At 38.4% G+C, this 22,829-nt stretch overlaps 2 protein-coding genes across 4 annotated transcripts in view; one reads left to right on the forward strand and one right to left on the reverse strand.

Moving 5' to 3' along the window:
- Positions 1-13,920, forward strand: part of LOC120724995 (rab effector MyRIP-like) — a 30,553-nt gene extending 16,633 nt beyond the window's left edge. For 2 of the 3 annotated variants that reach the window (XM_040017585.1, XM_040017577.1), the window contains 13 exons: positions 599-679; positions 2,319-2,416; positions 3,431-3,511; positions 3,665-3,811; positions 4,384-4,510; positions 5,479-6,014; positions 6,299-8,338; positions 9,194-9,250; positions 9,790-9,969; positions 11,604-11,765; positions 11,979-12,077; positions 12,183-12,243; positions 13,038-13,920. In XM_040017585.1, the coding sequence (XP_039873519.1) occupies positions 599-679; positions 2,319-2,416; positions 3,431-3,511; positions 3,665-3,811; positions 4,384-4,510; positions 5,479-6,014; positions 6,299-8,338; positions 9,194-9,250; positions 9,790-9,969; positions 11,604-11,765; positions 11,979-12,077; positions 12,183-12,243; positions 13,038-13,054 (3,686 nt within the window). In that variant the 3' untranslated portion in view covers positions 13,055-13,920. The remainder of the gene's footprint in view (positions 1-598; positions 680-2,318; positions 2,417-3,430; positions 3,512-3,664; positions 3,812-4,383; positions 4,511-5,478; positions 6,015-6,298; positions 8,339-9,193; positions 9,251-9,789; positions 9,970-11,603; positions 11,766-11,978; positions 12,078-12,182; positions 12,244-13,037) is intronic. The other variant, XM_040017592.1, reaches the window with a different exon arrangement.
- A 124-nt stretch (positions 13,921-14,044) lies between these two features.
- Positions 14,045-22,536, reverse strand: LOC120725009 (plexin domain-containing protein 2-like). Its single transcript, XM_040017606.1, has 14 exons — positions 22,303-22,536; positions 20,122-20,348; positions 19,825-19,968; positions 19,547-19,616; positions 19,041-19,163; positions 18,775-18,893; positions 18,601-18,700; positions 18,404-18,499; positions 18,170-18,251; positions 17,218-17,278; positions 16,914-17,133; positions 16,070-16,105; positions 15,457-15,608; positions 14,045-14,465 (listed from the first exon to the last, which is right to left on the reverse strand). The coding sequence occupies exons 1-14, from the start codon at positions 22,391-22,393 to the stop codon at positions 14,250-14,252; spliced, it is 1,737 nt and encodes a 578-aa protein (XP_039873540.1). The 5' UTR covers positions 22,394-22,536; the 3' UTR covers positions 14,045-14,249.
- Positions 22,537-22,829: the final 293 nt, after the last annotated feature.

The following is a 22,829-nucleotide window of genomic DNA, read 5'->3' on the forward strand; positions in this document are numbered from 1 at the left end:
ACAAATGGCTGCATTGTTGCATGAATATTTAAATGATGTGAAAAGAGCTCAGAGCTCAAGAGCTGCAAGGGGAAACTATGTAGAGAGTGACTGAGTGCTCTCTACTGAGCAGTTACCGACATTAAAATCAGATTATGTATTTCAAATATCGGTCAGAGATACTGTTGATAAGTGTGTGTAGTTATATCTGTTTACACCATAGATGTATTACCAGCAAATGTAGTGAGGAAACAAGTAATCAAACCAAGCAAAAAACATGGTAGAGTGTCATTTTTATCAAAACTTACACTTAATAAATCAAAAATTAAGCTCTCATACAGGAAAGAACATCTCACTGGAGACAGCACAGCTGAGGTTTAGGTATTTGCAATGAAAACTGTTCTTGTCATAATAAAATATCAAAATTAATTCTCATAATTGCACAAATGTAGTTTCCATAACGCAATTTAAAAAATGACAGTGACCAAAAAGATGCTCCTTCATCTCTTTAATGCTTCATCTTATTTAAAGGTTATTCCCGTGATCAGGTTCCAGGATAAAAAGGTTAATCCCACGTGGAAGTCTTTTCACGTTCATGTAAACATGTGTGTGTCTGCAGAGGGCAGCGCCTATGAGGAGAGCATCTGCAATGAGGACAGCGTCTGCGGGAGCGACTCAACGTTTTACAGACAAACTGAAGGTGCAGACATATTTAATTATGACTTCACTGATGCTTGACTGTACTGTACACCTGCTGTTGTAATTACACATGAATACACTTGGACTTTCACATATCAAAAGTATGACACTTTGTGGTGGCATAAATGCTTTATTTAATGTACAAAAGTTACAGATTTTCCCCAGTTCAGCTTTCTCCCAGTAACTAGCTAAGATAAACGTTAAACTAATTAGTTTCAGTTTTTGTTTGTTAGCAATGAAGTAAAAAAAAAAGACCTGCCATTCAAGTTTTGCTTGCAGTTCTAAATGTAATTGGTTTTAGTTGTATTTCTGGTATTTGTAAAATACTGAAGTGCCAAAGTAACTTTAAGTACAGGGGTCAGTTAACTCATCAGTGAGCCCTTTGGAGCTGTGCGCCTTTAAGTCCCAGCGTAGCTCTGTTTTCCTCAATTTTTGAGGTTGGGCAAGTCCAAATTTAACAATCTGCACCACAATATTATAACATCAACTTTTATATTGAAGATAATAAAGCTGAATTTGGGTTTGCAGGGAAATATTTGCTTTCTTGCAAAGAGTATTAAGATGCACAAAGGTGGATTTTGTTAACTTAACACAGTTCAGATGATCATCTTGTGTTACTCTGCAAAAAACCAATATGCATTGTATTGCAATGTTGGCTTATTTTTTTAGCCCTTCCTGGAGCATCAGTTTTAGGCCTATTAATTTTATGTTTCTTGATTTAATCTCTTATGGAGTGAATTTAATAGCTTAAACAGAGGTGTTATGGTGCTACATATTTTATTCATTTAGCTCCATGATAATAATGAAGTTCCAGCCAGGCCAGAAATCCAGAAATTTAATGGAAAAACGGCGCTTGGCAACTTTGTGTTTATATACTATAAGAATACAACTCGTTGGCAAACAGATTGAGTCCTGTATTGCAAAGACACCCATTGCAACTGGGTTGGTCTCATTGGTGCAGACAGACCCAGACAGCAAATATTTGAGAACCTTCACCAATATGAGAGTATTTGCAGTCGAATGTGAGAGCTTTTCCATCTTTTACCTAAATCGGTCAGTGAAATGCTCACCATCTATTTGCCATACATCAGATTTGGCTACTCGAACATTTGGCCCTTTTCTCCTGATTGGTGATCCATTTCCTGTTAAAACGAATTTCAACAAGAAAAAGATATTTCCCAATATCCAGGTCAAACATAATCCTCTCATGATTCCACATGAATCCATATTTGTTCCCATGCTGACTTTCATGTAATGCTTTATAGCAGAAGAATTGAGTAGTTTTATGATCTTAGCTGTAATCTTTTGGCGCAGGTTCCTAGTTGCATCTCAAACAACCATGTCAGTCTGTTCTCTTCTGTGTCCTGCCTTGCTCTCATTTGTCATCACGCGCATAGTTCACTGCGCTAACAGGATGAGTGACGGCAAACATGAATGAAAAGCTGCTTTGGGCTGGTGGTCATGTCTCAGTCTGCAGAAACTGGGACTGAATGAAGACAGATGCATGTCTTTAAAAGTGAACTGAACTGAAAACTGCCCCTTCTTTATAAAATTTTGCAGAGTAAACAATGTAAACAATTGTTTGATCCAAAAGTCCTTCAAATAACAACAAAACACGTGATTGTTATTTTCGCATTTAGAGCACAGCATGGCGGAGACGCTCACTGTGGCCAGGCGGGTGGCAGAGGAGGCCATAGACGAGGCCATTTCCAAGGCTGAATTTGACACTTCCAATCAGGTTATTCATGTTTTTCCTCTCATACAAATAGTTGCTTATTGTTCGAACCTTTATCCACCCATACAGTCTTCTACTGGAAATGCTACATTATGTTGGAGATTATCCTCAATCTGCACTTTGATAAATAGCCTCTAGAGACCTTACATGAAGTTTCTTTTTAATCTGACTATTCTGTTTTTTTATTTTCTTTCAGTCAGATTAAGTTAAACCATCAGGATTATGCTTCAGTCCAAAACTCAGATGGTTTAATACTACAGTATAAGACAATGGCAGGGCGATTGCTATCTTTGCTCATAGCTGTATGTAAAATGTGGCCGCTCCATGAAATAACCCGAGGAGGTCATGATGTGAATCCTCGATCTGAATGCTTTTGCTGATGTGTTTTGGCTGAGTGACCCTTGTATGGTTATAACTTGTCAATCACAAGGAGGGACTGCCATGAAACCACATTCTTTTCTTTTCTAACTTGAATCATAATTTAAAAAATTGTATTCAGTAAGCCTTGAACCCAGTATGTACGACCATAAAGCCATGAGGTTGGGTCGTTAAAGAGGTCATAGCTGAAAGGACATTTTTCCTAAATTTCTTTATTTCAACCATAGTCAGCGCCCCCTGTTGGTCTTTTCAAAGAATGCAGGTTGAAAGTATTTTCTTAAACAAAGTTCATCTAATATCTGCATACCTTTTTTAACTCAACTGAAAACGATTTGCTCATTCACAAGAAACCCCAGTAACATGCTAGCCTTTAAAATGTTATACTTTTTCATATAGGGGGAATTATTTTGGTTTAATTCATCACTTGACCTTTCTAACTTAAGATTTCTGATGCTGCTGCGTCTTTAAAAACACAGTTATGTTAGAAAAGATTTACTTCTTACTAATCTCTCAAAGTATGCTAAAGCTTTTGGATGCAGCACAGCAAACATGTATATTGTAGTGTATATTCAGAGGAGTAATCAGCTTAGAGTGTTTGTTTGCGGTGATGAATAGCTTTTTTATTTGTGTTTACAACAGGAGAAGCAGAATGAAGCACGCTATCTGCGGGAGCACAGAGGAGAGCTCATTGAGGAACTGGCCAAAACCATTGTGCAAAAAGTAAAAAATATAAGAACAATTTTTTAGCATGTGAAGGCCTCTTCAAACCTTCCAGTATTAGAAAGGAGTTAATTATTTAATTTAACTTTTTTTTTTTCATCTGCAGAGTACTGAGCTGTTTGCAGCACTAATCCTAGTCTCTGTTTATGTAAGATCATTAGTAGGAGAAAGACTTTGGCTGAGATGAGAGCAGAATATGATCACGACTTGGCCCTTGAACGCAACCCTGACCTTCATCATCAACATCAGTCCCCCTCTGATCAAGCGTCCAGCTCACAGAAACATCCACCAAGCCTCTGGGTAAAAATAAATAAATCAGAAACACGTTTTGTGATCCAATAACTTTACCTTTGTGAATAATTGGTGGGAAATAACTCAAGTAATGTATTTGTATTTATTCTTAATGAGTAAACCAGTTTGCTTAGAAGAAGTTAAAGCTCCAGGAGCACATGTAGTATGAAGAACAAGTTACATTTAAAAATCTCTTTTGTTGGTACCATCCAGGCTGTGCTTTTTAAAAAAAGAATATTTGGTACTTAGAGTCTGTTCTGTGATGATCCTGATGAAGGCCATGGGCCAAAATGAGTTAGTCAAGTAAAAAGGTTGTTCTTCATATGATAAATGTTGCTGGATCTTTAGGTTCTTCTTCACACGCACATTAGAAGCAGCTGAACAGTAAGTCATCAGTTCTTCTTTCATTGAAACAAAGGATGACATGATCATTTCTGTTTCCACATGCTGACCTCTGCTGGTTGAACTATTCAACAGGGAACCTTTATTTTATCATCAGTTTATAGAAATAAAAGATCAATTCAAATATCACCAAACTATTTTTTTTCTAATTTTGCAATGACTTTTATCTTTTTCCCCAGAGGTCACAATCTGCTTTCTCACTGTTGGACAATGACCTTCCGGGCCTTATAGAAGACTCCCCGCAGACATTACAGAAGGAAGGAGCTGGGTCGGCTTGGAAGAGTGTAGACCGGCTGGATAACGCTGGTAAGATCCTCAAAAACTCAACAAGTATGTTAAACTCACAGTTGTAAATTGGATTATTTTATGTATATTTTTCTCCTCACACTGATTGTCGCAGAAAGCTCTATAATTGTCTTAAAATTTAGACACAGTTACTTTTTCAGCCTCCTCAGACTGTTTATGGATGTATTTTTACAAATGATTTGTTGTATGTTAAAACCTAGTTTTCATATTTCTAACTTCAAATAAAATCCTGCGCATAAGTGATGAGTCAGGGTTAGTCCAAATCCTTACCCAACATGTCTTTATAGGACCCTGAACCATTAGACTGAGACATTTTACTTGATAAAAGCAGAATGATTCATGAGCTCTGCTGAGAAACAGAGGAACTAATGAGAAAACCTGATACTTTAATATTCATTTTACATTAATTATCTTTTCAGTCCACTTTTTTATCAGTAGATTGAATTGATTTATTGAGATTTATTGACTTTAATACCTAATGTAATTATCTATATAGCCAACTTTATTAACAACGTTAGATGTAGGTGATTATGATTGAATGTATTACCATAAAAAGTTGGAACAGGTTCATTACATATGATATACACAACATGTGTGCTCCTGTAACTGGAACAACATGATTTAAGGGACAGGTAAACAATGCTACAGTCTCACAATTTTAAGGAAAACGGTCCACATTTGCATCAGCATTTAATGCTTTTTTTCATACTTTATCTCTTTTCAAAGTTTTCATACAAACTGGCTTCATATCCAAATTTTCTCTGCCTTGTTGGGGAACTGCGAGCTGTAATGTCACGCTCTCAGTTCTAGTTAAAGGTGTGGTAGGTAATACTTGTGTGGGTGTTTTTGTTGCATCGTTATATGCCTCGTTTGGCACACTGCTCCCTGCTTCTCTGCGTGATATCTGCGTCCTTGTGTGTGTATGTGCATGTCTGTGTAAATGCGTCTATGCGTCGGTGTGTCCGCAGTGCTGAAGAGCCCCGATGGGAACTGGATTGCCCTGCAGAGCGCCCAGCTGTCTCGTCCCAGCCTACTCACTAAAAGGAAGAGCCTGGTCTACAGCGCTTTGGAGAGGGAGTCCGGAGTGGTGTCAGCCTACGAAGGTCTGGGCTCAGACAACGAAAGCAGACCAGAGCCTGACAGCTCCTGGGGTGCCGTCCTCAAGGAGATCCACAGGAAGATGACAGACTCTAACTTTCACCTGCCTGACGCCGGCGACAGCATCCCATCGCCACTAACGGGCGAGCGAGGCAGCCAAGATGGTCTGTTTTCAGACTCTGAGGGGAACTGGAAGCCTAAAAAACCTCTCATGGCTCTCTTAAAGCGGAAGGTGCCGGCAGAGATCAGGAGACCTTCGTCATCCCACAGGACAAACATCATCGATGTGAACTTTAACCTGGAGGGAGCAGGAGGGAATCAGGGAGAGACGAAGGTGACAAAAATGAGGAAGTCACGGAAGAGGAGAAAGAGTAAAAAAGAAACGGTGGCTTCTTCTCCTGTGTCGGTAAGAAAGAAATACAGATGAAAGGACACTGGACTATCCAGCTGAGTCATTCAAGGACCTTTAAACATGCAAAGCTGGCAGCTTTTGCTCTGAAACTTGTCTAATTTCTGCAGTTGTTTGCATGGAGCTATGACGATAAAGAAATGAGATGATTACTCAGTTAACTGATAAATCAATCAGTCAAGTCTCTGTTTTTCAAGACAACAAACCCACTTCACAAATAATAGCAATGGTAAATATAATACATTTATATTTTCTAAGTCAAACACTCTTTCTGTTTGCAGGATTTAAATCAAAATGACAACGTCCCACCACATCCTTCTGATGATGTGACCTCTGACACTCTGACGTCTGAAGCCACGACCCCTGAACCGTTTGACTCTGAGGGTAACATCACTGTAAATAAATCCAATCCAGTGGACGAGGAGCTTCAGTTAAGTCTGCAGCAGCAAGCGGCACGAGTGTCTGACTCGACCACAAGAAATGAAAAGCTTGATGAAGACGGAGATGATGGACAGACGAAGAAAAGGACTCAAGAAAGTACGGATGTAGAGGAGGAAGATGAGAGGCTGTGGAAAATGGAGATCGATTTGGATGAAAGGAGAATGGAGGATGAGGAAGAGAAAGAAATGGATGAAGAGATGAAATACAGATTTTACAGGCTTGTTGCACAGTCCAGACTCTCATACTTTTCGTCTACTGAAGATAACCTCGACAGAAGTGAAGGAGAGTGGGACAGAGAGAACGATGAAGATATGGAGGAGGAAGATAAAGAGCAAGACGAGAAAAAGCCAAAAGGACTGACTTACAAAATATGTCAGTTGGAAAAACAAGTCAGAGCTTCACAGTTCTCATCCACAGAGGACGAGCTGGACAAAGTTGGCATAGAAGAAAAGGAAAAGGGAGAGGAAGAGGACGAGGAGGAGCTGGTGATGAAAGTGTGTAGATTAGTTAATCAAGTCAGTGCCTCCGAGTTTTCATCTACAGAGGACGAGTTGGACAGAGTGAGCAGAGAAGGAGACGAGACGATGGACGAAGAGTCTCTGTGGAAACTGCCAGCAGAGGAAGCAGCACAGCTACGCGATTTGGTCAGTTTAGTGAGGGCTTCTCAGTTTTCTTCCACTGAGGATGAGCTGGATAGAATTGGAGAGAATGAGGGAGAAATGGAGGAGGAGATGAAACAAGGTGAAACTGAGAACAGCATTGAGATGGAAGAGCTTTGGGAGAGAGCAGATAGGGAGAGGACAGAGTCCATTGGAGACCTGGACGTGAACATGTTTGAGTTAATGGCTGATACTGAAAAAACAATGAGAGAGGGCAGGGATGGAAAAGTAATACATGGGGATGCTTTTTACAATCAGATACAAGTCGAGGCTGTCCAGCATGAGGAAAATGAGAGAGCGGAAAATAAAGATTGCACAGTGGAGAGGGTAACAGTGAATGAAACAATAGCCAAGGGGCACTTAGGCGCTGGAAAAGTAGAAGTTTTCAAAGGAAATGAGAGTGAAAACGACTCAGAGAAAAGACAAGAGATTAACTTAAAAACAGGGGTGGAAGCACAGGGAAGCGACTTACAGCAAAAGAATTGGCTTGAGGCAAAGTGGCCTGACCAAGACAGAGAAGACAAGTTTCAGAAAGAAAGCAAAGAAAGCGAGAAAAAGAGGCAGTCTTTAGAGGACAGCGATGAAGAATTCGACAGAATAATCAGCAGCATGTTGTTAATGACTTTGGGCGACATGGACGTAGAACCAATAATGGAAAATGTCGGAGGAAGAAACAAAGAGCTAAAGGATGAAGATGAAAGCAGTGATCGAGGAGGAGAGAAAGGAGAAAAGGTTGGACAAAGCACAGACGCTTCAGAGGAGACGGGACATCTTTCAAAGGAGTCTCAAAGTCAAAGAGGCCACCAGAGGTCTGAGTCAGAGGTGAGAAAACATCCCGAAGAAAATAGAAGTGAGGAAACTGAAGGAGATATTTCTGCAAAACGGGAGAACACAGACAAGGCAGGCAGAGATGTAAATGAGCAGAAAGAAAGTGAAAAAAGTTTGGTTAAAGAAAAACCTGCAGCTTTGACATTTACCAAGACATTTGAGACAAGTGAAGCTACCCTGATGTGTGAAAGAACAGAAGAGGACACGGAGGAAAAAGAGGATGGACGAGGAAGTCTGGCAGCAGACCGGCAAGCACTGGAGACACGGGGAGATACTGCAGACATGGAGAAGACAGACATGAAGGAAGTCAAAGACAAAAGTGCAGACATCATGGAAGAAAGCAGCACTTTGTCTCTGCCCGAGGGTTTACTGTCAGCAGAGGAGATTCAGAATGTAAGCACTCAAGCTGTGAGACCATTTCAGAAGCTTTTTTCTGACACTTATTTCCTACTAACACTCTGCTGGGTAAAGTGAGCCTATGCACCTTAGAACAAAACAAACACACATGTGCACATTTCACCAGTTACAAATGAAAAGGTCAGTTCATAAGAAATAAAACACAGGATTCATTATTTCTATCAGTGCGACAGGATTACACATAATCCTGCATCAGACATAGTCTGTCCCAATAACCAGATTTATTAAAGACCCTCCAAAGAATGTATAATCGTGCTAACGAGTCTGCATGGTGTGTTTTATTTGCCAGAGGGTCCCCGATTAATTCCTGGCTGGCCAAACCTTTATTCTATTTTCTGTCTGTCGTAAAGAAAACAAACGTTTGTGTAAACCTGCTTTACATAACTTCCTGCTTCATCGCTGTTTTCCTCTCACTTCCTGAAAGTTTTCCGTTCATTTGAGCTCAAGTGTTTATATTCAGTCCAACAGGCCTGTGCTAAAATTTCATTTACAAACTTTGCCCCCTTTAAGAGTTTGATTACAGAAGAAGTCTTGATTTGTGTTATTACAGCTTATAGTGCTTCCTGCTGTATTGGACTAGATTCTAATAACATAATAAAACAATACTGACGATGCGAAATGCAGAGTTTATGATAGAGCTGTAAGAGCCGACACCCCAGTAGTGCTCTCTACGAGTTTAGGTTCTCCTGTGTCTCCTTTACTTGCAGTATATCACTTTAAAGTCCAGTGCAAACTCCCTAAAAATCATTTGTTTTGAATGCAACTAACTTCTATCTGATGCTTCTTTCTCCTCTGTGTGCTTCGTTTCCTCCTGCGCTGTGTGAGCTGTAGGGTAGAGACATGGAGCTTTACAAAACAATAGAGTTTATGTTGACTCTGTTGGAGCAGGTGAGAATGAACTTTGTTTTGGTTGAAGACGGGTACTCAGATTAGTTTTTGTTTTTTAATATTTTTCCATGTTTGTCATGCATAACTTATTTTTCAACATGTCATCAATGTTACCCCCCCAAAAAAGAAAATCCATAATATTAATGATTTACTAGCTTTTATAGCTGATTACCATCCACTGTCCCTCCTCCTGAAATGCATTTGAATTCATTCATGCATCTGGATGTTTTTATTTTGAACTTTATTTAGAGCAGTAAGTGGAGTGGCACTGCATTTCATTAATCTGAGTCCAGGCTAACGTAAGAGCGTTAATATCCCAGTATGACCTAAAAAACATCAGGATGTGGAGGAAATTCAAACTGCAAGCTTTAAAATCCTTCACACTGAATTCCTATATTTTGGTCACCTGGGTATGAACAGTTGTTCTATTGCACTCTTACTTGTTTTTCTAATTTAAATGAAAATAAAGGTATCTTTAATCACACTGCCAGGAGATGTCAGTATTTAGAGTAACACCCGTCTCTGTTTGTGTGCTGTAGAGATACTCAGCCATGTCCCTGCGCAGCATCACTACTGAGATGCTGAAGGTGCTGAACGCCACTGAAGACCTGCTGCAGGGTGTGGAGGGAGGAGAAAACACCCCACCCCCATCCACCTCCCTGCCCCCCAACACTGACCCCAAAAAACTGGACCAGCAGTTCTCCAGACTGGAGGAAAACGTGAGTTCAGTTTAAAGATATTCTACATCACATGTAGCACGGTTAGCTCTTGTTTTGAAGATGCAGCATTTTAATTTAGGCTTTAAAAGGATCCGCTAAGTATAATTAAATATTACCATAAATCTTTCAACAAACATTAAAAAGAAACAAAGCCAACTGAATAATAAGTTACTTTGGCTGCTTCCTTTTTCCCCTTACATTTACCCTGCTTCAATTTCTCTCTCAATAACTCAGTGACGTGACAGCTTGTTTTAATAGTTTCACTTTATTCACTAGATTTTCAATTGCTGTTGAGATAATTTATTAAAATCATTATTTTTAATAATTTTCAGTTGAGTCCATCAAGTAATTAACACATAAACATTGTGGTTAATGTAGCTGTTATTCCATCATGCATTGTTGGTTTTTTTTGTTTTTTTTATTTTGTTTCATACATGGTACAGCAGTAATTCATTTCCTATACACAACCTTCCTTTCAATTAAAGTAACATGAAAAGGAGCAGGAAGAAGAATAAATTCTTATTGATACCTGCCCCCTATCTGTGATAATACAAGTAGTCACTTACAGCCAAAAATACACTCTGACACTATTCTGCACACAACACAACACAACAAAACAAACAGAACAATATACTCAACAATGAGCAATGCCACTAAATATCAAACTAAAAGGATCATTCTTTCTATAATTTCTGTTATTTTCAGCTTCTTCATATCGGTTTATCATTTTATTTATTTTATTTTATTCTTATAGCAGATTTTAAATTGAGAAACATTTGTACAACCCTTAAAATGATCACTGAGAGAATTCCAGTTTCTTATGCCTATGACTGTTGGACACATTTGCCTTTGTGTGGTTCGAGCAAACCGGTGCTTAAAATAAAACTTCCTTCTGCTGTCCCCATTTTCTGAACACAATAGAAATAAACTTTGTAACTTAAGAGGTAGTGTTTTATTTTTTGCCCTAAACATAATAATTAATGTCTGTAATGTCACTATATCGTCTAGTTTTTATAATTTCGATTTTATAAACAAACTATTAGTGTGTTCTCTATATTTAACATTATGTATAATTCGAAGTGCTCTCTTCTGTAATAAGTATAATGGTTTCATATTAGTCACATATGTATTCCCCCATACTTCAACACAATAACTCAGATAGGGTAGAAATAATGAAAAATATAATATTCTCATTGCCTTGTAATCTAATATATACCTAACATTACCCAGGATATAAATACTTTTAGCCAACTTTTTATTTTTAACATGTTGTTGAAATTTTTTTTAACATCCTGTTAATGATTATCTAACTGTTCAATAATAGAATAATGTGGAACTAGTGAAACTTGTTTTTCATTATTACAGTTATAATTATAGTTATAAATGAGCACATAAATGAGCAAATATGGCCTAATGACATTAATGTGAAGATGAGTATTAAACAAAATCGTCTGCAAAAATGTGTTAAAATGCAGCAAAATCTCCAAAATAAGTGCTTATTTCACTTATCCTTGTTCCATCACTGCAAGCTGCTATTTCCTGTTTTGTGCAATTTTAGTAGTTTTAGAGAAATAAAGTTCAAATGAACGCAGGTTTCAAAAACACTTAAACTTGATTTTTAAAATGTGCTGCAGGTGTACGTGGCAGCAGGATCAGTGTACAGTCTGGAGGCTGAGCTGAGTGACCTGGAGGAGTGTGCCCGGGGAATCTGCAGCTCCACGTCTGACATGGAGTTGTCCTTCCTGGAGGAGCAGGTGGCAGCAGCAGCTGCCAAGGTACAACAATCTGAACTGCAGGTAGGTCGAGGTTAGATTTCTAGTAAAATATGTAAATAGAAGGAGAGATTTTGATGGACAGATATTTGGACGGTATTTCCTTTAAAAAAAGATTTGGCTGTAAAAACATAAAAATTACACCAACAGATTAAAATGAAAAACAATTCAAATATTGAACAGTGCTGTTTTGTTTGTTAAAAAAACAAAATCATTTTAATCCTGCGTCTGCTGCAGATCTGTGACATCTCAGCAAGGATCGCTGCTCTGAAGAATGCCGGTCTCAATGTGGACACACAGTCGCGCTTGATCAAGAGCAGGACTATTCCAGTTATGGTACAGTATCTGTTTACACTAACACACTGCAGTGAGTCCATCAGAACAGGAAGTCAAACTTTGCACGTGCACACAAAACTATTTCTCACATGCATCTCCCTGCAGCCCGTCACCCTCGACTCCTCGAGACAGATGAGAAGGCGATTACCTGCACCCCCCGTGAAAGGTGGAGAAACACTGTCCTACTTCAAACAGTAGAGTTTGAAATACTTTATTTCACTTCATATGGTTTATGTAAAAACAAACAAACACATGAAGTGTTTTAGTTATTCATAATGAACTTATATTTATGATGTAATATGTGACTTGTTAGTTTTTATTGACCCAATATCAGCTAAATGCAAAATTACAGCATTTACGTAGAGTATTTTCTAGGAGCACTGCAGTGATATCCATTTATTTTGTAACTTTTCATCTTCCCTGTTTTCCAAATCATATTCTTTTTATTTCACTGCATCATGCAGCTGCTTTTAGACAATATTCAAATTTATGTCCAGTACAGGACATATTTTTTCTTCATGAATTTGATATTTGACCCTCCCCCAGGAGCATAGCTGTGCAGATGGCTTCTTGCTTGGATACTGCAAAATGTTAGTGGTTGTAGCAGGATTTCCATTTGTTTTTGGGCATCATGGACTTTACATTCATTGCATACTAAATAATATGTATTAATTATACATTATATAAGTTTTGCAATTCATTACGTGTCATGCCAGGAAAAGCATAGGTGAAGCAAGAATTGCTACTCAGTTTGTGTCAGTGACACTGAATCAAATGGGGAGGGGGGTTAGGGATCAGGGGTCCAGGTTAGGTACACCTGAAGGTCTTTTAATGTGTATTTTTCTATTCAAAATATTTTTGTAAAACAGGCCAATTTATGTATGCAGTTGCTCTTTTATAGCAGTACCTGGGTTACAAATTAATGTGTCTTTCTCCTCATTTTCTTTCATTCTGCTTTAGAGTACAAAGACAAATAAGTCACCGGACAAGAACGTCTGTAGTACCTCCAACACATCAGTGCCTTGACCTTGCTACACTGCAGCCTACAGGCCAGTCTTAAACAATCCATCTAGACACCATTTGCCTTAATTTAATTTTAAACTACTCACGCCTCAAATCATATACCATAAGACTTTAGTACTGTATGTGTAATATGAGATGTACAAATAATGCAGGAAATAGTTGATTTGCATCATTCTATCAGATACATCCAGCAGATTTCTATCAGCACTGATCACTGTTAAAAAAAAATCAATCATTTACTTTTTAATTCCCCAAACAATGAAACAGCAATCTGAAATTATTAAACATCAGGTGTAAAAAAGTCTTAATGTTTTATTTAGAAAATGTTTCAGTCTTCATTTCACTGCTGTTACTGGATAAAACCTGCAATTTACACTGTACATTATATAGAAAATACAGTGATTACATTTACACAGGAGCAGTTATAGCATGTTAGAGAAATGTTGTGATACTGCTTTATGTCTACAGTTAATATAAATTTAAACAACTTACAATGTATACCTGTATTTTATTTAAGTGTGTATGTTGAAGTGTACATATCTGCAAAGCAATCAGTAAATGTTGTTTTCTGCCTTTTAAATATAGAAAATAAAGAGAAATAAGCCAAAGTTGCTGCAGTGTGCAAATGTTACACAGGGCTGAAAACACTGTGCATCCTGTTTTCCACCTCAGGTGGATGTGGGTGTAACGGTGAGGAATTTAGTCTGTAATTTTGAGATGAGGAAATGACACTCAAATATGACATTCCTCTTTGTGAAGGTGTGGGAAGGACAGCTGTGGAAAATAAAGGCCGTCTTTGAGAGGTGGTTTAAACCATTCAGCAGCATTACCTCGCGCTCTCTGTGGAGCTGTGGTAAAAATGAGCGGATGACCTGAGCAGAGTAAACTCATTATTTTGTCCTTTATGCTTCATAAAAGTGCTGTGGCTGGCCTAACGGATACAAACAAGAGGTAAAACTGGTGCATAAACATAATCGTAACACTTTCCTCATAGAGGTTTGGTGTTTTTGTGTTTCTGTGTACTCAGCTGTTGTCCTTAAAGTGGAGTGCAACAGCTAAATACAAATAAACTGTAGCATCTGAAAAAGGAAGAAGACGTCCATCGAGAACCAGATCTTTCCCAAAGGATGGTGGGATTTGTAGTTTTGGTCAGGAGCTCTCTGAACTTAGGAAGCGCTCCCTCTGATCAGGAATGACGAATCCTTCTTTCTGTTCGCTCTCTCGTCTGTCGGAAATCACAAAACACTTTTTGGGATCGATGACCACGATGCTGTCTCGGTCCTGACCGGGAGCTTCCACCTCAGCGTAGGAAGGACGACCCGAGCCTCGCCTGAACTTTAGGATTGGCCAGTGGGTTGGGCGTCGCTGTGGGGTTGGTGGAGGGGGGGCACAATTAGCAGACAGTTCAAGGAAAAAAAACTATTAAAAATAGTGGCCATTCTATTATCCCCCCATTTCCTGCAGTCATTACAGTCCAACAACAAACACTCATGAAGATCACATAAACATTCATCACATTTCACCTAAAGCAAACATAATGCTCCACTTTAGAAGTGTTCATTTCTGTTTTAACACAGAGCCCATTTTTATCAGACTGACTTCTATTTAGATGTATTTAATGTATGTAAAGTCCATGTGTAGTCCATATTTCACTGAATATTATAACAACTGATGGAAGAATTTTTGGCTGAACTCTCACAACAAATGTCGAGTAAAATAAGAGCCATACAATAAAAAGTTAAAGTTCACTTCAAGTATTTTTCTCAATGGGAAATATTTCCACGTTGCTAAAACAGTTCATTGCAATTCAGTTCAATTTTGTTTATATAGCACCAAACAAAAGATATGTATTATTTAATTTTATATAATTACACTGTTTGGAATATGATTGCATGTTTTTGTACATGAGTGTAAAACATACTCAGTAATGTACTTGTAGGTTCAATAGGAAGTAAAAACAAGGTGACTCATTGGTGCTGATTCACTTCTCCAAACACACTGAAATAACTGATGAGTAACATCTGCAAATGTCGAGCAATGTCTGGACATTAATTTAAAATCATGTTTTAAAGGGAAGTTTGAGTAACTAGTTTCATAGTAAATGTGAGTAGTTTCCTCCAAATTAAATCTAACCAAATGTTTACTGTGTTAGGTTTGCTTCTGATAATTTATTAAAATTCACTGTATTTCCAGTTTAATTTTAAAGAGGGGGGAATTAAAAGGATCTAGGAACTCATGATTTTGCATAAATATAATGTTGGCAAGTGTAGGTTCAAATAAATTAAGCCGTACTACTAGTGCCGTTTTTTCAGGGAAGTCTGTTATGGAAACCTTGGCTGATTTTAGGTTGACGCACCTCCATGAAGAAGAGGCTGGCGCTGGACGTGGGGTGGTTATACACGTAGATGTATGTAAGGATGGCTGCTGCCAGCAGGACCATCACTACGAGGACTCCCACCAGCAGACGCATCGGCGATGCCTCATAGGTGTCTGTGTTCTCCCCCTCTCCTGCTGTACACAGAGAGTGGTCAGATTCAGCTAATAGACTTAAATGTAAATGCTGCTGCAGCCACGTTAACTTTTCATTTTTCTCGACATAAAAAATTTACCAACTTTGAACAATATCAGGTTCATTAAGTTGCAACATTGTGGGAATTGGTGCTTTTTCACACGAAACCCAACAGGAGGCCTGCCTCAGACACAGTCTCACTATGGGGAAACACTGTGTTTGACTAAGGCGGAGGTACTGCTTGGGTAGAGCGCAGAGGAAGCAAGACTCAACACACACACACTCTCTCTCACACACACACACTCGCTGGATGTGAATTTGTTAAGGAAATTACATGCACTATTCTCACATGGGTGCAGTTTAATGTCACACACTTTGGACTAAGGAGCTGGAAAGCAGAGACCGTTTCAGGTCCAATAGAACTGCACGAGGCACTTTCATTCGACTGTGAGTGACTTACGTGCATCACTGACGTGAAAAGCAGTCTCTGCACCATCTAGAAAACGAAAAACAAAGACTTTTAAATGCACACAGTACATGACATGCTGTGACATGACTTTAAAAAATATTTTGGTTAAATTTCACAAGTGGCGGTTTCTGAGCAATCTGTAAACTTAATTTTCTCTTCCTAAGCTTTCACTTCAGTGGACTTGACTTAAAACGTAGTCTGCAGAAGAAAGAAAAAAGTGATAATCAACAAAATTTTTTGGGTTGAGTCGGATATTGAATCCTTCTCACTCTGCCAGAGTGATGAACGTATATCACGCCATCCTTCAGCACACTGAGGACATCATGCAGTATTTAACATGGCGCTGTATATGCTCAGCTATGGGCTAACAGGGGGCTGGGAAATAGCTGGCCACTTGACCCCCACCCTGTCAGATGTTCCACAACACACCAAGCATGGATACTGTGCAACAACAACAAACATTCATTCATGGGGTTGTAATGATGGCTGCGCTGCAGAGCTGCAGTCTGCACAAACAGCGACAGAGTGATCTCAGATGATTCAGCATTCAACATGATTTATTTTAATGTTAACAATCAAAAGGATTCCATTAAAGGCATCCACGCTCCTCTATGTTAGTAGAAACTGACATTTGTTTATAAGGCAAACAAAATAAAAGTGTAATCAAGGAAAAGAAATTATTTCAATTATATTTCAAAACCGTTTTTTTTATTCTTATTGATTCTCTGATTAGAGTCAAGTGAAAACATGTGCATGAGGAGTGTGATCAGACAAGCAGTCACAACAAACTATGAGTACTATTAAAGCAGATAAAAAAGCTTTGTGAGTTTACCACCTGCAGATTTGTTGGTGGGACGCTGTGGATGTGATTTTGTTTCTCTGCTGATGCTGCTGTGTGTTGAGGGAATGGTGAAAGTGGGAGTCTCGGGGGTGGAGGTCATGCCAGAGGTCCTCTGCTGCCCTGCAGACACAGTAACTGGAGGGGTTCGGTGTCGCCCGTGATGTGATGTGGCATTTGTGACTTCCGTCATCCGGGGACATCGCAGATTCTGCCTCTGGGAAACAAAAGTGTGTTCAGACTGACGCTAATGGTGCTAAGCTCTAATGTGGTCAATCTTTATGGAGAAAAGCAGAAGAACCTCCTCTGGACAGCCGAGGTCAACCCAGTCCTGCCGTTTACGATCAAAACCACTGGAACATCTGAGAAAGAATGAAACGACTGCTGTTACATTTTCACTCTGTGAGAGCACAACCCGCTTTATTCGTGGAGATGAATGTTTCCAAAAGCAGATTAAGTTATCCACCATGTGCAGGCAGCTGATGATTTATTTTTAAATTAAAATTAAAATGATTTATTGGAGATGTGGATAATAATCACAAAATATTTAAACCACCATGAGTGATGCTTAAAAACCTTTTCATTGTCACAAATCACTAAATGTATTACAATTATTTATTTAAAAGATAAGTTTATTAGACTCTTCAGTGCTTGACAGGAGATTCGGCTGCATATTCCTGCTAACTGCAGTGAACTTTGTATATTCATCTCTTAAGGTCGCTAGGCCAGATTCAGGTAGTTGGGGTTGCTGACTATCCCGCAGGCTTCCTGTTGACTGTACTGTATGTGAATGACATGCGAATGACTCTGCGAGCCTGCTCTGTTTACTCACAGTGACAGGATATGAGACAGTCTCAGGAAGCACCGCCTATGAATCAAGTTTACTGAGTGTGAGTGAGTGAGCGTATCCCTGCACGCGCAACCGCAACTGACTGAGAGCTGAACTGAACAAATTTTGGGCAACAACAAAACAACTCTCATGGATAAACTGTGAGGTTGAATAGGCTGCATGTACAAAATACTTCAAATTCATTATTATTAAAATGAGAGATAATGCAGTTATTATATTTTCATATTTATCCAAAGTGAGAAATGCCTCAGTTTCACACTGAAAAAGAATCTTACTGTAACTGCCTTCAACTAAAAATATTCTCTAATTTTAATGGATCCACATTAGACCATGAAACATTTTCTATTCCTAAAATAGTGGCAAAGTCACTGGTAAGATCTCTTTGACTGCTTTTCCACGTTACCTTTGTAGCTTACTGCACCAGCTGCAGTTAAAGCCAATCTGAGAAGTGACACATGGGCCACAGCTGGAGAACTGCAGACACGCTGAGAAGACAGACAAAGAGAGTGAGGAGGAAGAAACTGCTTTGCCTTCTGCAGATAAAACAGCATAATAGTAGAATATCCTGTAGCACAAAGATTATACATTCTTTGAATACTGACTGGTTCAAATGGTATTAAAAATAGGAATAACTTACTAGGGAGAGGAAGCATCTCCACAGCTATTAAACGGGAGATTTTGGACACTGGAATGTCGACTTTGTGATACTCATAGATGGTTCTCCGACGAACATCTGACGCATGTCGGATAGAAAATAAAGATGTCACATATAAGCTGCTAATAATTAAAGAAAGTATTTTGATGAAATTTTAACAGGACAAATTTTCAACTTACTGGGAATCTGCTCTAGCTCACGAAGCACCATAAACGCATCGGACAAGCCCACTTTGACAGGATGATTCTCAGAGCTGATGTCGCTGATGCTAATAGGAATCTATGAGGTAAAAACTGCATGAATAAATTTACTTCGTTTTATAAGATGGACACAAAAGAGAGAAGAAAAGCCACCTCTTTGTAGGCAAAGACAATCCGCCCGTCACTGTGCAGAACGGCCTGGAAGGTGAAAGCTCCCACGCTGATGTTGTCCTGGAGGTGAAGGTGGTTCCACTGAACCACCAATGCTGTGCCTAATGGATGGACATGGGCACACACAATACTGTAATGTTTTGTACGCATGTTTGCACGTTCCCTGCCAACCGTATGCAGCACATGTTAGGGCGTATATTCAGTAAAAATATTTAGTCTAGTAAATAAATAAGATCAACAGTTCCCACCGTTATCGAAGTAAAACACAGATGAGTTTTTCGACAGGCTCGGGTCGAAATTCGCCATCAGAGGAGCGACGTACTGAGTGGCTGTGAGCATCCGATGGATTATGTCTCCAGTGTAAATAAAACCTGGTAGGAAAAGATGTGCAGCTGTTAGCATCAGTAACTTATTATACATTATAATCAGTTGACACGGACAGCTGTCATGTAAATTGCTTGTAGACACAGTCATTAATTTAACTTATGTACTTTGTTCCTATCAATGCAACGGTCAGATCTTTGAATCACTAAAGCTCAGGCATTGATACTGCCCCAATAAAACTTCAAAATATGCAAGTAACAATTATTTATTACCATTTAATAAACTAATATATTTATTAAGTAGGTGGAATTCCAACTAACAAAAGTGTGTTTATTCTTAGATTTGAAGAAGGTGATGGGATTTCCTGACACGTGCAGCTTTGGGCTCACAACCTCCACAGAAACAACACTGAGTGTAGTTAAAGACTCACCTCCAGTTGCAACTGTGATTTCTTTGAGTAAATGGCCATAAAAAGGAAAGTCAAAGGAAAGATTCACTCTCTGGAAGCACAGAAACATAAAGCAGGAAATTAGGTAAAACAAAGTTGTTGTTTTTTTGTCTTTATTTAGGAAGAAGATGAAACTATAAAACTAATATGAAAGGTGTACAAGACAGTCTGGACATCATACCTGGAAAATAAACCACTTCACTCCCCACAAATTTGAAATGTTCCTATTTTAGTTATTTCTTCACAGACTGATCTCTTACCTCAGCTTGTCGGTGAGTGCTGGGCAGGAAGCCACGGACCTTTTGCTGATCCGCCTCCATTTTACTGATGTTGACCCACAGCTCTTTACCAGCTGCATCTCCAGGAGCATAGATTTTAGATGTGTAGTAGACATTATCCATATCCTACAACAGCAGATATTTATTATATATGTTATTATATGTTCTTATCACATCTTTGCATGTACCCTTTTCAAACACTAAATCAGTAGTACAGTAATATTTATATTGCATTAACTCTATCTGCTGTTGAATGTCTTTGCAGCAGAATAACCTTACTACGATCTGTGTAGAATTACTGGGCTCATCCTCCATCATTACATTTGGATCTGACTCCTCTGACTGGTGTTGGTTTCTGTAGTGGCCTCGTTTATCTGCAGTCCTGTCAGGGGCCTCGGACCTGGGCCTAGATGCCCACCTCCGTTCTCTGGGCTGGTGGTTCACAGAAATTATATGTAACCTCTGCTCTGGAGGAGACGGCTCCTGCATGTTGGCAGGGTAGACTCCTAAGAAGTAACAGATGAGAGCAAAGAAAATAGGTTGACTAGATTAGAATTTTTAATGAGACAACAACAATGTAGCCAAATAAAAAATGATGCATTTGTTGTATGAAGCATTTTATAGGGCTTCATAGGTATCTTATCATAAATTAATTTATTGTAAACCAGTGCTTTTAGGTCTGTCTTTTTGTTGTTTTGTTTTGTTTTTGTTTTTTTTGCAATTTCCTCTTTTATTCTGATATAAAAAAATCTATACTTATAAAAGACAAAGGGGTTCTAATTAAACATCATAACAAATCTAATTAAACATCTATTGACTGAAGAGTCCAGTGAACAGATTTAGTGGATTTAGCAGATGTAGTAGATAAAGCAAAATCTGACAATATAATATTCAGCAGATCACTAACTTACTGTAACTTGAGCGCTTACAAAAATACCAAACTGACAAAGTTTTAAACAAAATTGAAAATATTAAATGTACCTCTCAAATATGATCTCTTGAGGCTTTTCTTTTACTTACTCTCCATTTTAAGGTACTGATTTTTTCCCAAATCAGTAAACAAAGAAACACATAATTTAAAATGAAAAATTTTGTTTTCTAATTACAATTTCGCTTTTCTAATTAACTCTGTAAAGTCTGATCTGATTGAACCTTCAAACAAATTAAAAAAAGAAATGAAATGAGTATTAATTTGTATAACTTCTCTACATCCGTCATTTTTGCCAAATGTATTCCAAAAAAATGTGTTTGTGCAACGTATTAATTGTTTTCAATAACAACAAAAATTGACTGACAATGCTGAAAAACTCACAAAAACCTGTGTATCACAGTAGGCATTAAATAATTAAGAACATCAATTGTATTTTAACACGACGTGCTGTCATAAACTTTACATCCACAAAGTTTATAATATCAGTTTCTTATATGAACCCTTTCAGAAAGTTCTGGCTTTTCTTACGTCACTTCAGAGGGTGTGGTTTGTCAGCTAAATTGCATTATGTCGTATTGAGCACATTTCCAAGAACAAAATATGACTATTTTATTTAAGCATTTTTAACAGTAGCACAAACCAAATCCTGTAAAACAACACCTTGCCAAAAACAGTCTGTATGCTGTGAGGCTGCTGTATTAGAGTGCATCAGCTTTACTGAAACACCCCAAACTAAAAGGCTTAAACAGATTAAAAGATTATTTTAACAGCATTAAAATAATCTTTGATTATTAGATATTAAAGAGATTAGATATGGACAATACGATGTTTAAAACGTAAGAAAGCAAACTCGCTCTTTTACATGTCCGGCTGGATGTAAACAGTTCCTCAGTGGGTGCCATGTGGCAAACATGTGGTCACTCTTCCCTTCCAGTGACAACAGTGTCCTAACTTTTCCTTTCACAGCGGACAGTGAAGGCATGCTTCACATTCTTCACACCAGGAGCTCCAGGACCTGGCGTGTGAGGCCAGACATCAGTGGGTGATGTGTCCATGAATCTGTCACACGGTGACTGTCGGGGCTCAAAACACGCCACAGCAAATGCCAATAGGTGCTTCCACGCAAGATGTGTTAGATTTTCTTACAGACGTGAACTCTATTACACAAAGCAGCAGCAACAAAACAGCGTGGTTAAACATTTCATTAGTTTGCCGTCTTAAAATAATAAATAAATAAATCACTGCTTTCAAAGCAGGAGGTTAAATTTGTGATTTGGTACTAAAATAACTGAAAGGCCATCGGGCTGTCAGTACTATGGTAAGAAATATGGACACTGTAAGCATATTCAGAAAAGGTTACACTTCATGACAGCCAACCCATTATTAGCCTAATGACAACAAATAAATGTTAAAAAGGAAAATGTGATTTAAAAATTGTCTAAATAAAATTAATAATATAATTAACACTTAATTCACGATGTGGGTCTGTGCTTTTTGTAGCTGGTGTCAATTACATTTTTATGACTCACCGTAGGCGGATTTTAGCCTCATGAAGCTGATTTCAAGCTGGAGAACAAAGACCAGACATCTGACGAGATAAACCGTCTTTGTCGTCGCCATCCTTCCTGTAGCTCCAGTTTCTGAGCGCAGAGAAACTCATTAATTATCCCGAACAGATTCTTCACTCTTTCACTGATGGCAGTTATCTATTTAAAAAGACAAATGCAGTCCAGTGTTTTGAAGATAAAAGAAAGAAAAAAAGCAGACGAAGCAAAGTTAGATATTTATGTATCCTCATGTGATGTTGATGTCCAACTCCATCGGTGTTCATCATCAGCAAGCCTTCTCTGCATCAGTTCAGTCTGCAACAAAGTCAAACCCTGCAGGAAACGTTGCATTCAGGCACTGTCGTATTGATCAGCATCTTCAACGTCATTGCATTGATTTAATTTAATTTTTTTTTTTATTTGTCTGAATTTTATTTGAATAAATCAAAATGTTTTTGAAAAAGAATCTGTGCATCTCAACCAGTATACTGCATTGGCCTAAGGTACTG

This window comes from Simochromis diagramma, unplaced genomic scaffold (genome assembly GCF_900408965.1).
Source record: "Simochromis diagramma unplaced genomic scaffold, fSimDia1.1 OVJJ01000205.1, whole genome shotgun sequence".
NCBI classification, from domain to species: Eukaryota; Metazoa; Chordata; class Actinopteri; order Cichliformes; family Cichlidae; genus Simochromis; species Simochromis diagramma.

What these genes read in the sequence shown, in the direction of transcription:
- LOC120725009 (XM_040017606.1), bottom strand. Translation starts at nt 22,393, where the DNA reads ATGGCGACGACAAAGACGGTTTATCTCGTCAGATGTCTGGTCTTTGTT. An exon ending in GTAATTCTACACAGATCGTA is followed by an intron (nt 19,969 to 20,121) that starts GTAAGGTTATTC and finishes CTGCTGTTGTAG; the next exon opens with GATATGGATAATGTCTACTA. An exon ending in TCCCACCAACAAATCTGCAG is followed by an intron (nt 16,106 to 16,913) that starts GTGGTAAACTCA and finishes TTCGTTTTCTAG; the next exon opens with ATGGTGCAGAGACTGCTTTT.